This window comes from Myxine glutinosa, chromosome 1 (genome assembly GCF_964187855.1).
Source record: "Myxine glutinosa chromosome 1, kmMyxGlut1.1, whole genome shotgun sequence".
Classification (NCBI taxonomy): Eukaryota; Metazoa; Chordata; class Myxini; order Myxiniformes; family Myxinidae; genus Myxine; species Myxine glutinosa.
Window position 1 is genome coordinate 89,172,444 of NC_136261.1, and position 14,153 is coordinate 89,186,596.

Consider the following 14,153-nt stretch of genomic DNA (forward strand, 5'->3'; position numbering starts at 1 on the left):
AAGGTGGGATCGACCTTGCGCCGCGTGGAAAAGCGGCGTTCCGAAGCCCGTCTGGCGAGAGGAGTTACCGGGACGTGTACCTACCCGGTGGAGACGTCAAGTTGACGTGGGGCCGTGCATCGACCCCACGTCTGGCACCGTTCGCGGCACCGTCTAAAAAGACGCGTACGGGTCGCACGTTGGGGCCTAACATGCGTTGCAAGCGGCGTGGGGCTTTTGGGCTTGCTTTACCGTACCCGCTTCGCGTGGCCACGAGGGGCTGCAGCCGGGGTGCCTGATACGATACCTGCCCAGTGGAAACACGTCCACCCGGGGTTCGTTCAACCGCCCGAGTGCGGCGACGCCGACCATCATCTTGGTCAGGAGGGGCCCAGAGACATTGTGAGGGGCAGAGACCAAAAGGGGGTCGTGAGTACCCAAAGGGGACACACATATATAAGATGGCCATCTTAATCATATAGGGAATTGATTGTGGATTGGGAATTGTTGATGGTTGTTTGTTGTTGATTGCTCGGGGAATATATCCGTGATTGTATCCTTGAAATTGTATGATATCCTTACCCTGGAAATATATCATTGAACATCAGTTTCTCTTGGGTGGAATTCACAGGGATTGCGTTGCGAAAGCGCATATATAATACTACTTTCTGGCGAAGGTCCTCTCACGGTCCGGGGGTCACCGAGACCAGGTAGTCACCGAGGGGACCACGTAACAGCAGTACTACGTCTACATCGTTCCACATAGCATCGCCATACTTTACACACATATTTGCCTTGCCCTGGAATAGACCGCCCAATTTTTAACTCTCTAGGCCCAAGGTCAAGCTCAAGGTCACCCAAAACGTGAAATCAGGGGGGTCGAGTTTTCATTTAAAATATATTTCAAACCACTATAACTCTAAAAGTACAAGAGATATGCATGCACTTACTGTTACTGACATATAGGAAGTCACATACGACATTTCATTTGGCACCATGAACTTTGACCTTGAGTGACCTTGAAAGGTCAAAATCAAGGTCAAAATTGTTTTTTTTACTAATAACTCTGTCAAACATTATCTGCTTCCCTTCTAACCAACACCAAAATGTTCATTATTCAATTCCCAAAAAATAACATGTGGCATAAAATGGTCAAAAATGCTTAGTTTTAATGATTTTTGGGGTCAAAGGTCAGGGGGCCAAGTTTTCATTGAAAATATATTTCAAACCACTATAACTCTGAAAGGATAAGAGAATGCCTACACTTACTCAGTTACCTTCCATTGCTTAGCGTATATACATGCATAGATTTCCTGCCATTTTGATCCAACATGGCCGATTAAAAAAAAAAAAAGGACATTCCGGCAAGTCCTCAGTCTCTGACCGATTTTTCATTTGTTTGTTTTGCTGTCTGTGAACAGGATATCTCAAAAGGTTGTGGACTGATTCGGACGAAATTTGGTGGACAGGTTGGGTATGAGACATGGATAAAAATGATTAGATTTTGGTGAAGATCTGGGTCTGGATCTGGATCGGGTAATTTTTAAGTGATTCTTCACCATTGAGATATAGGGCGAAAATGATATGTAGCACGATATCTCAAAATGTTATGGACGGATTCGGACAAAACTTGGTGGAGAGGTTGGGTGTGTGACACGAACAAGCCAATTTGATGTTGGTTTCGGTGCGAATCTGGATCTGGCCTACAAAACGTAAACTGTTCAGCTTGGTGGAGGTATGCTTTCTACTGAGTGCCGTTGTAGTGTCAACTTTGTTTTGGAAACATAAAAGATTCAGTGCAAGAATAATAAGAGGATTCCACTAGTTTGCTTGTCTGACCTCTGAGAATAGCTCAAAACACCATGTCTTTATTTTATAAAAGTAAAATTTTATATGTGTGCTGGCCCTTGGATGGGCGTTAACCTGGGAGTCGCGTCTACCAGAATTAGTTGGACAGTTATCGATCCTACGGTGTCGTTCGTGAAGATGAGGCAAGCTATATCATCGGTATCCTGAACAAATTCCAAATTACTGCTCTGACTTCTGTGTCAGAGTGGCGACCCATCCAGGATTGTATCCCAAGCCAAAGAAACTGCTTCAGCAGAACCAACGCTCTGTGTAAGAACATGGTTCATGATGATGATCATTTTGAACTAGAAATGTGTGTAAGTCATTGATCACTTGATATGAGTTGTTATTCTTGTATCTCTATCTCTTGTAAATGTGGCATTTGCCATCAATAGAGAGTAAACAGAATGAAGCATAATTGTGTACAACTATCAATTGATTTTTATAACCATACGTCGTATTGTTAACCTCTGCAATATTTCAATTGTCAGTGTAATGGAAGGATAGTAATAACCAGAAACGTTTTCGCCTTGGGAAATTGAGGCTCATGGAAGATACTCAGGTATATATAATAATAATAATAATAATAATAATAATAATAATAATAATAATAACTAGCCGAAACCCGTGGAACATCCACGGAAGGGAGGATGTGGTGTATGGATAGAGTGTACCATTATGGATGGCATAGGGGATTTGCTTGTCCGAGTAAGAGTTAGGAAGAAAGATCAATTTTCATTTGTGCAAAAATGCTACTCACAATTACATCGCCTGTGCGTCGGCCTGTGATTGAGCCAGAGAGTTGGCCTGTGAGTCAACTTCCTTTCCAATGTCTGCAAGAGTTGAAATACTGATTGTGAATGTGTAAAATTAGATGAAAGAAGAACATGCATATCAATAGACGATGCCATCGAAAAGGAGAGCAGCTGTCCATAGAAAAGGATGTCTGACTTATCAATTTGACATTATTGCACAGGAAATGACAAACAAAGAAACAGTTCATTTCCATCGGGTAATATTACGATGAGAGATCAGCCGATACCTTTATTATGTCCATCAGCATCCATGGCACTTAGGGAAAAAAAACGTGGCATCAGCCAGCCGCAGCCAACTATCACGTACCGTCTCGAAGTCAATGCCATCCTTTTATCTCTTCGTATACAACTCACTGATCGCAACGTCACTCCATTTAACTTTATTAAAATGACGATAAAGACGTGAAACCCGTGGAACATCCACGGAAGGGATATCGTTCGTCTGTTTTCAGCTCGTTATCTTTAAGCTTCCTTACGTCTCGCCACCTGCTACACCTCTCTGAGTTACGAGGGTTTATGCAACGCACCCCGAGTATCGCAACGTCACTCCATTTAACTTTATTAAAATGACGATAAAGACGTTTCCTTATATATCCTTATTTCAAATGTTCAAGGGAATAAAAAAGCTTCCTTACGTCTCGCCACCTGCTACACCTCTCTGAGTTACGAGGATTTATACAACGCACCCCGAGTATCGCAACGTCACTCCATTTAACTTTATTAAAATGATGATAAAGACGTTTCCTTATATATCCTAATTTAAAATGTTCAAGGGAATAAAAAGACCATTTGGTTCACACCACCCATCACACCACTCGACTGTCGAATCAGCGGACGGCTCGCATCGCCTTCGCCCAACAGACGCCAATACGATGGTGTCGTAAGATGGCGTCGTATCGGCCGATAATCGGGTGCTTTTGGGTCCCAAAGTCGGCGAATTCAGATTTTTCGAGTATGGCTGTACGTGATAAACAAAGAGCGCGGTTCGTAGATGGAAAATGCATTAGTGCCGTGGGCATCGGGTCACTGGGTGCAGCGTAAAAGGGATAACAAAGTCGAGTCCTTACGGTATTATTATATAGATAATATGAGATCCCTTCCAATGAACTTTTGATGCAGGAGAAGGCCATAGGCCTTTCAAAGCCTGCGCTATTATTACTGCCTTATGGTTGTTTCTCCATACTCTTATCCTCTTAAAATGCTGAGTGTCTTTGACTCTTTGGTATGACTCAGCTGGGTTCGAACCACCGACGTACCAGACTCAGAGTGAACACTCTAATTATTTTGCCACCTAGGCTGGTTACGATTGACTGGAAAGGAAAAAGCTTCAGATAAATGACACCACCTCTCATGATTGAGAGGCTGCACATTGAGAGGCTGAAGTCTCCAACAAGAAGCTACAATTATAATTGAGGGGGAGCAGATTGAGAGGCTACATGGAACAATTGAGAGACTGAAGCCTCCAACAAGAGGCTACAATTATGATTGAGAGGCTGCAGGGCACAATTGAGAGACTGAAGCCTCCAACAAGAGGCTACAATTATGATTGAGAGGCTGCAGGGCACAATTGAGAGACTGAAGCCTCCAACAAGAGGCTACAATTATAATTGAGGGGGAGCAGATTGAGAGGCTGCATGGCACAATTGAGAGACTGAAGCCTCCAACAAGAGGCTACAATTATAATTGAGGGGGAGCAGATTGAGAGGCTGCAGGGCACAATTGAGAGGCTGAAGTCTCCAACAAGAGGTTACAATTATGATTGAGAGGCTGCAGATGGAGAGGCAACAGCTTGAGAGGCTACAGCTTGAGAGGCTACAGCTTGAGAGGCTTCAGATTGAGAGGCTACAGATTGAGAGGCTGCAGATTGAGAGGATGCAGATTGAGAGGCTGCAGATTGAGAGGCTGCAGATTGAGAGGCTGCAGATTGAGAGGCTGCAGATTGAGAGGCTGCAGATTGAAAGGCTGCAGATTGAGAGGCTGCAGATTGAGAGGCTGCAGATTGAGAGGCTGCAGATTGAGAGGCTGCAAATTGAGAGGCTGCAGATTGAGAGGCTGCAGATTGAGAGGCTGAAGATTGAGAGGCTGCAGATTGAGAGGCTGTAGATTGAGAGGCTGCAGGCCACAATTGAGAGGCTGCAGTCTCCAACAAGAAGCTACAATTATGATTGAGAGGCTGCAGATTGAGAGGCTACAGATTGAGAGGCTGCAGATTGAGAGGCTGCAGATTGAGAGGCTGTAGATTGCGAGGCTGCAGATTGAGAGGCTGCAGATTGAGAGGCTGCAGATTGGGAGGCTACAGATTGAGAGGCTGCAGATTGAGAGGCTGCAGATTGAGAGGCTGCAGATTGAGAGGCTGCAGATTGAGAGGCTGCAGATTGAGAGGCTGCAGATTGAGAGGCTGCAGATTGAGGGGCTGTTGATTGAGAGGCTGCAGATTGAGAGGCTGCAGATTGAGAGGCTGCAGATTGAGAGGCTGCAGATTGAGAGGCTGAAGTCACAAACAAGAGGCTACAATTATGATTGAGAACCTGCCCATAAATTGCAGGTTGACAGAGGGGAAGCAGGGAAAGCATCCAAAACTCACCACAATTTACTGAGACGAGAAGAGCCTTACATTGGGTATGTGAGAAACTATTAAGTGGAAATGAGCAGCATTCTTGAAGGACTTTAGGACAGAGTAGGCGACAGCAGTACATGGTGAGTCGGTTCTCCAGACGAGAGAAATGGCAGGTGAAATAATTTAGAGGAGCAACATGCTTTGAATTGGTGTGGGTGGGTAGAGAGAATAGAGTAGAAAGATCACAAGAGAGGAGATTATGAGCCACAGAGATGCCTGTGGTGAGCATGTAGCAGACCCTTGGATTCAGACCGAGTTGCCATTAGCTCTAAGAGCCTTTCATTCAACTGCCCCCAAGGGAGAAGGATAGGAAACAGCTCCAAGATCTAAGAGTTGGAAGCCATACTCCACAGCACTTTGGATGAAGCCCTTGTACACCATAACGAGCTGTGTACAGCCCATAATGAAGTTGGCAATGTGGAGAATACCAAGGCATAAACCAGCCTCTGATGCCAGCTTGGAAATGTGGTCTACTCAAGACAGTTTATGGCTGATAGTAAGGCCCAGGTGCTCCAGATACAGCACTTCTCCCAGAAGTTGACAACAGAAGGAGACTGGTTTGGAGACACAAACTTAAGTGACAAACAAAAGGGTTAAGTGCATATTGTATGGACAATAAACGATTATGTGCTACATGTTAGTTATGGGGTGGAGTGGGGGTGGTAAAAATAAGAAGTGGATTATATTGCAAATAGAGAAGACAAAGAAGGGTAGGGGGGATGGAGGGTGGATTTCTGAAGAAGAGTAAAGAGAAGTTATGGCAGAAGCATCTAATGGAAATATTGAAGAGTGGGGAGTAGATGGTATAAAACAAATTACACCATTTTTGTGTACGTAATACATAAATGATCCCGAAAGAAAAAAATGAGAGATCTTTGAGCATCAAACATAGGCTCATATTAAAGAAGCTGACACCTGAACAGGTGTGAAGAAAACTCCAACAAAATGATACCAAGAAAAAAGTACAATGACATCTATCATTACAGATCAACATAACCGACTGTTGCAGAGTTTGAAGAAGTTATTTGACGTTATGACTGAAGATGACTGACTCACCTCATATTTGTTATTTTTCCTTTAATTTATGAAAAGCATCACAAATCACTCGAGTCCTGTCTGGTTCCAACCATTGATGATGGTGCAGTATCATTGTGCACTACATACTTCCCTGGTAAACCATGTAGGTTATTTGACTATTTTAGTAGGCCACAATTGTTTAATTACGTTCTGTTGCAAATAATGCCCAATTGATAATGATAAATAATTCAAGATGATAATAATAATAATATGAGTGCAAGGAACTTCGACACAGGAGGAGCGGCATTAGGCCCATCAAGGCCTACGCTATTATTACCAAACTAGCAGGGGCCCGTGGATATTCCATGGAATGCAAAATGTGACCAAGCCCTCAACTTCCCCTGCACCCCATTCATAAACCCCCAGGTCCTCAACCTCCATATCCCAAAACCAAGTTCTCACATTCCCCCTCTCAACCCAAAGCCATCAATCCTCTCCTCACTCTAAGCCTTCAAACAACCACCCCACCCGTCATGGTCTCCTGTCCAATTAACAATCCCATGACATATACAGAAAAGACATGTGACCATGAGCAGGTCATGGCCCGTCATGGCCGCCCGTCCAACTCACAATTCCATTAGATACTCAGAGATGATAAGTGACCATGTGCAGGTTATGTTCGGCATGGTCACCTGTCCAACTTACAATCCCATGAGATATGCAGAGAAGATAAGTGACCATGTGTGTGTCATGCCCATCACGGTCGCTTGTACAACTCACAATCCCATGAGTTATGCGGAAAAGATAAGTGTCCATGTGTGGGTAATGGCCCATCACGGTCACCTGTACAACATAATCCCACGACATATGTGGAAAAGATATGTGGCAATAAACGACGCGAAACCAATGATCTCCCTGACGCATATATATACACACTGATAAAAGTAAATAATGACCTCGGACAAAGACCTTTTATGACGGGTTTAAGCCCTGCTTGAGAGAATGTCAATCCCCTCCCCACTTCATGCCTTCAAACCTCCTCACCACGATCAGCCATCACGGTCAACTGTCCAACGCACAATAAATGGATTGTATTGTCCAGGGTCACCTGTCCAAGGATGACAATAAACGACCCAAAACAATTACCTTCTTCCTGATGCATATATATATATATATATATATTTATTTATTTATTTATTTATATATATATATGGCTAATACATGGGGGAACAAAAAAATAAAGGATTCTTGGGAGATCCTGCTCTCCGTGCAGGGATAACCAACGTCACCTGTTGGCATTTGCAGTTGTGACATGCGTGTCCATGTACCCATAACAAAAAATTTAAAAAACAATTGGATCAAAAACACTCCCGGGAGTTACCTAAATCCACCGGAGTTGGATTTATTGAAATCCGTTAATCCGTTCTCAAGTTATAACATGACAAACAAACAAACAAACAAACAAACAGACAGACAGACAGACAGACACGGCTCCTTTTCTAAAATAGATATAGATGTCATGCCATTGGTGACGTCACGGAAAGCGCGATCGAAACAGGAAGTGGATGTCCGACAGGTCATGGATTATTATGTTCGGTCGTTTGTCTATCCATGTAATTTTTCAATAAGTGATTATGAGTAGCCTAATTGTGTTAATAAATGATCATAAATAAAACATCTTAAGTACACATCGAAGTTACCATTGTGGGTGGAGTCAGGCCAGCTGCCCAACCAATCGGTGGGAATGATTGTTACAGGCACACACACGAAGCAAGGAAGCAGCACGTACCATTTAAAAAATCTTTGGTATGTCTCGGCCAGAGTATGAACCCCAGACCTCCCAGACTCATCGTGGACGCACAAACCATTGTATTTGGACGTCTTCTTCTTCTACCATATGCTCAAAATAACTAAAACTGTTTAAAAAACACAAAATGAAAATTGATGATTTTATGCAGACTTGACGTTTGAGCTTTAGATGTAAAAAAAATTCACATCTTGTATCTTTTGATTGGTGAACCAATTCTGTGACCCAATATGCAATTTCTTTAAATTTCAGGTTAATCGGTCAAAAATTGATGATTTTATGCAACCTTGACCTGAGACCTTTTGATCTAAAAACAACAGTCGACGCCTCCCTTTTGATTAGTGAATCAATTCAGTGACCCGACATCTAAGTTCTTTAAATTTCAGGTCAATCGGATGGGAATTGACGATTTTATGTGACGCTGACCTTTGACCTTTATGAGCAAGTTATTAATTTGCCTTCTCCATCTTCTCATAATAAAGCTTTCGTGAAAATTTGATAACAATAGCTTAAATGGTAAAAAAAAAAAGAAAAGAAGAAGTTACAGCCCGGACAGACACACACACACACACACAAACACACACACACACACAAACCCTGTTTCCTGTTGTGCAGGGGAGAATAAGTGGGTTTGTAAGGTGCATTCTGCATTTTATCATAGGAAGTAATTCAGGTTTGAAGAAATGAAGAGAAGGGAGAATTATAAGGAGAAAAGGGTCGGGTATGGGGTGATGGGGAGGTGCAGAGAACAAATGGAAGGGAGGTTAGGAGAAGGGAATGATTAACAGACTGGAGGAGGGAGTCAAAAATGCCATTACATACATACATAATATACCTCTAATCACAACGCTGCTCACTTACACCAATTGTATCAAATATTTATAAGGGAATGGATCAATATCCCTGGAGACCTTCTAACATCCTGTGGAATGTAATGCACTGCCTTTTCAAGCTAATGATTTGAACAAATGTCTGCTTAACCTGTTATAATACAGAATTTCCAAAGAAGCATACAGAGAGTGTGTGGTTTAATGATATCTTGCTATCCAATGAAAGGCTGTCGGAGGAGCGTATACATACATTACATTTAGGACAATGATGTAAGGAAACAAAAGATGAACACATGCAGCATATATGGGATTTCAACACAGGGTTACAGTATTATTGACGAAGGGCTAAATTCCCATCCCCATGTCATACACTGAACTTTGCCATAATGTCCATTCTGCCGAAGCAATTTAAGAAGCAGGAAAACGCTGTGCGGTTTATCATTGCTTGCTCAGCTGAGCAGCCATGAAAATCGAACTCACACCGGCAGGGACAAAGCAACGGGGCTTGCCTGCTCGGCCACTAAACTGCTTAAGTGCGCAGATAGGAATACTAAACAGGCCACGCTCACCACATTCTCCTGCAATAATTCCATGGTTCAACGTAGGCATTACATGCTCGTGTGTACCTGCTTTCGCCTCCACTTAAATAGGTGTTGCAGCAAGTATTATGCGAGGCCCGGCAGATGCGGTGGTTATTGCGAGGACGATTGTCGAGCTGCCTTGCGATGCCCATGGAGCACCGAGGCCGAGTGTGGCTTGGGAGAGAGGTGAGTGCTGAAGCACCTTGAAATAAGTTACCTGTACTGAAAATGAGCAGGGGGAATATGAAGCAAAACAATTATGGAGTAAAACTTTGAGGTTTGGCTGTTCGTTAAAAAAGTGACTGTTCTGATCCAATTGCAATGTTTGTTTCATCATTTTCAGTTTCTTTTAACAGCCCACAGTTGTTAGTTCTTCCGTTCACAGGAAAATGCAGTTAGATTCACCTTTACATAGTAAACAAGTGAGAACTGACAATACAAAGGCAATACTTTTCAGATCTTCAACGTTTTTTGAGAAGAACACAGGTTTTGGCTGCAAATGGTGTTTACACAATGCATTATCCTCCACAACATTTGACTCAAAAACCTCTCTCAGCATGCATGATGACTTATAATATAGGAATTATAATATATACGGTCGTGGCTAAAATATTGGCACCCTTGCACCTTTTTCAAAGAATGCACCATTTCTCCGGAAAATTGTTGAAATTAAAAAATCTCTTCGTATCCACATATGTATTTCTTTGGTTTGCAGTGGAACAAAACAGAAAAAGCTGAAAAAAGTACGAAATCTTAGCTTATTCCACACAGAAATCCTAAAATGGCCTGGACAATATTATCGGCACCTTTTAGAAGTTGTCAGAAATAATTAGATTTCAAGCAGGTGATTCTCCTTTACTTTGGAATTGAACCCACCTGTGGTGAGTTGCAGGTGGCTGCAATATAAAAATCACTCATTCAAACAGTTTGAATGGAGAAAAGGAGTCATTCTGCTGTTTTGTATCACTGTGTGTGCATGGAGAAACCAGATGAAATACATGAATAAATGAGGATGGAGAAAAGAAAGAAAACCAGATAATTGTCTGAGGAGGTCAGACACAAGATTGTAGCCAAGCATGGACAATCTCAAGGCTACAATTCCATCTCCAGAGACCTTGATGTTCCTGTGTCCACTGTACGCAATTTTATTAGGAGGTTTAAGGCCCATGGTACTGTAGCCAACTTCCCTGGACGTGGCCACAAGAAAAAACTTGATCGAAGATTGCAGCGAAGGATTGTTTGAATGGTGGAGAAAGGACCTCGATCAACTGGCAAACATATTCAAGTTGACCTTCAGACACAAGGTACAACAGTTTCAACTTGCACCATCCATCACCAACTCAATGAAAGGGGGGTCTATGGTAGGAGACACAGGAGGAACCCACTGCTGAGAGAGACATAAAAAAGCCCGACTGGAGTTTGCCGAAACACACCTGAACAAGCCAAAATCCTTCTGGGAGAATGTCCTGTGGACACATGAGACCAAATTAGAGCTTTTTGGTAAAGCACATCATCTCTATGTTTACAGGAAACAAAATGAAGACTTCAAAGAAAAGAATACCTTCCCTCCAGTCAAACATGGAGGAGGTTCAGTGATGTTTTGGGGTTGCTGTGCTGCCTCTTGCACTGGGTGCCTTGAATGTGTGCATGGCATCATGAAATCAGGAAATTTCCAAGACATTTTGGAGCGCAATGTTCAACCCAGTGTCAGAAAGCTGGGTCTTCGTCGAAGGTCATCGGGCATGCAGCAGGACAATGACCCCCAAACACACCTCAAAACGCACCAGGAATGGTTGAAGACAAAACGCTGGACTGTTCTTAAGTGGCCAGCAATGAGTCCAGATCTAAATCCCATTGAACACCTGTGGGGAGATCTGAAAACAGCAGTTGGGAGAAGGCACCCTTCAAATCTGGGAGAACTGGAGCAGTTTGCACAAGAAGAGTGGGACAAACTGCCAGTAGAGAGGTGTAGGAAGCTCATTCATGGATATAGGAAGCACTTGACTGCAGTTATTTTGTCCAAAGGCTGTGTGTGCTACCAAATATTAAGTCTAGGGTGTCAATAATTTTGTCAATGCCATTTCTTTTTATTTTCTGATTTAAAAGGATACCGTATATTAAGTTCTGAATCAAAAACAAAGTTTCTGAAACACTAACAGTGAAATAAAGAATTGTGGAGACAAATACTTTTGTCAATTTCAACTTAATTTTCGAGATGATCGAGACCAGCTTACTTCCAATCATTCATTAACATGGTCGTGGAATCCATCATCGTAGTTAACATAAATCCTTCCTTTTCTCCAACAGCCTCATCTCAGATCATCAATTCGGATTCAGACCTGGTCACTCTACCATGGACATGCTGCCTCTGCTATCCCAGCAATGGATGGAGGCCCTCAATATCAGTCATGTCTTGTTGCCAACGTGTGGCTCCCAACAGAACCCTTTCTTCTCCTCTCCCTGTAATTCCTGGTGTATGCCAAGCCAGTGTTCTAGGCCATATCCTATTCCTAATATTCATAAATCATCTAACTGATTCTCTGGAAAATCCTCTTTATCTCTTTGCTGATAACTCCACTCTCTGTCGTGACATCCCTCATCCTTCTTACAGACAGGCAGCAGCCTCTTTCTTCTCATCAGATCTTGAGAAAATCACAAACTGGTCAAACACTTGAAACATGTCTTTCAATCCTGAGAAATCCCACACAATCTCTCTCGCTCGCTGAAAGGACCGTTCCGAAAATCCTCCCATCTACCTTTTAGCAACCCTCTCAAAGAGGTTGGGTCACTCAAATTATTGGGTCTCTCTCTCCACCATGATCTCTCTTGGGCAAGCCATATTTCAAAGTTGGCTTCCAAAGCCAGACTAGGCATCGTCCGTTGTGCAAAGTCCTGCCTTAGCGCACCTGAGCTCCTATCCACGTACAAGGCTTTCATCCTCGGCTTCATGGAGTACTGCTCTCCCGTCTGGGCTAGCTTCCCTGCCTCACAGCTTCTCCAGCTTGACACCATGGAAATCAGGGCTTTAAAGTTTATTGGATTCTCTTGTGATGAATCTGACGCTATTGGCCTCTCACTTCGCCATCACCAACAGGTTGGTGGTCTCTCTGTCTTCTTCTGCCTCATTTCTGGTGTTGCACCCTCTGCCCTCTCTGTGCTCTGTATCTCCCCTCCCCCAGGTATCTTCAGGACATGTGCGGTCCTCTAGCAACCCCTTTCTGGTGGCTGCCAAAATGCAGAACCACTGCTCACCTCCACTCATTTATTCCTCCTTTTTTGCGACATGTGGAACGAACTGTTCACCACCATCTCAAATCATCGCCCATCCAAAAGCATGACATTTTCTCTCCTCGAAAATGTTTGCTTCTATATCCATCTTATCGACCCCTTTCGTTCTCCCTTACCCATCATCATTACCCGCATCACTTGTTGGTTCCTCTCCATCTATTTTGTCCCTCATTTCCGGTGTTGGCATTTCCCCCTTCTCCTTCTGCGGTTCCTTTTGTTGTGTTCTGACCTGATCCGTTCTGTGTTCTAGCTCTTATTTGAGCCCTGACTACATATATACAAAAATATAACAGCTATCCATTCCAGGATTCACGGCAAAGCTTTGTTTTTTGCCATCGTTATAGTGCCATTTTTGGTGCATAGTGCCATAGTGCCATTTTTATAGCGTTATAGTGCATAGTGCCATTTTTATTTGAAGAATGATGCATCGTTTATATGCACCACCCAACCTGTCACGAGTGCTTCATGAAAACAAAGCACAAGATGTCGGCAGTGTGTGTATGCCCTGACATTGGCATCACTGTTTACTATTGGCCATGATCAGCATGTCCATGCCTTGATTTATTTTCCTGCCTCTTATACCAGCTCCCAAATTGGGTCACTCAAATTATTGGGTCTCTCTCTCTCTCTTTTCAATTTTCAATTTATTATTTATTTTATTATTGCCAACTCTATACTGCATAATATATATTTCAATTTAATATTCTTTAAATTTCTTTTCAATTATTGGGTTTCTCTCAAACCCGGTGTGTACCCCAGTTTAGAATAGGTACACCGTATCCCTGCATGTCGTAAGAGGCGACAAAAGGGTTGGCGTCAGGAAAGGAATCCGGCCATAAAAACATTGACTAAAAAAAGGGAACCATGGCAATTACAATTAGATATGGGCAGGGTACAGCCCGAAGTACCCCGTGGGGGTCCTCAACCCCTCTCGTCAAAAATCAAGGTGGGGAACCGATCGAAGCAAGGGTGGAAATCACTCCATTTATGACAACGAAACGTCTGATGCCCGACTTGGAGAACGGTTTCTGAGGTTTGGGACATGGAATGTGTGGATAATGACAGGGAGATCAGGAGAAGTGGTGGAAGTATTGGTCAGAAGAAGAGTGGACATATGTTGTGTGCAGGAGACGAGATGGAAGGGAAGTGGTGTGAGAATGGTGAAGGGTAGGCAGGGACAGAAATACAAGTTTGTGTGGCAATGGTGCCCGGAGGGCGTGAATGGTGTTGGTGGCCTGTTTTCTGAGGAGTTTGTAGACAGTGTGGTGAGTGTGACGAGAGTGAGTGAAAGGTTGATGATGGTGAAAATGATGATTGGAAAGCTCTTGGTGAACGTCATCTCGTGATATGCTCTGCAGGTCGGTTGGAGCG

General features: G+C 43.2%; 1 protein-coding gene across 1 annotated transcript in view; it reads left to right on the top strand.

The window, feature by feature from the left end:
• LOC137425102 (protein sidekick-2-like) overlaps positions 1 to 14,153 on the top strand; it is a 547,704-nt gene that overhangs the window by 177,938 nt on the left and 355,613 nt on the right. The window contains 1 exon segment of the mRNA XM_078772524.1: positions 9,564 to 9,680. Coding sequence (XP_078628650.1) covers positions 9,564 to 9,680 — 117 coding nt within the window.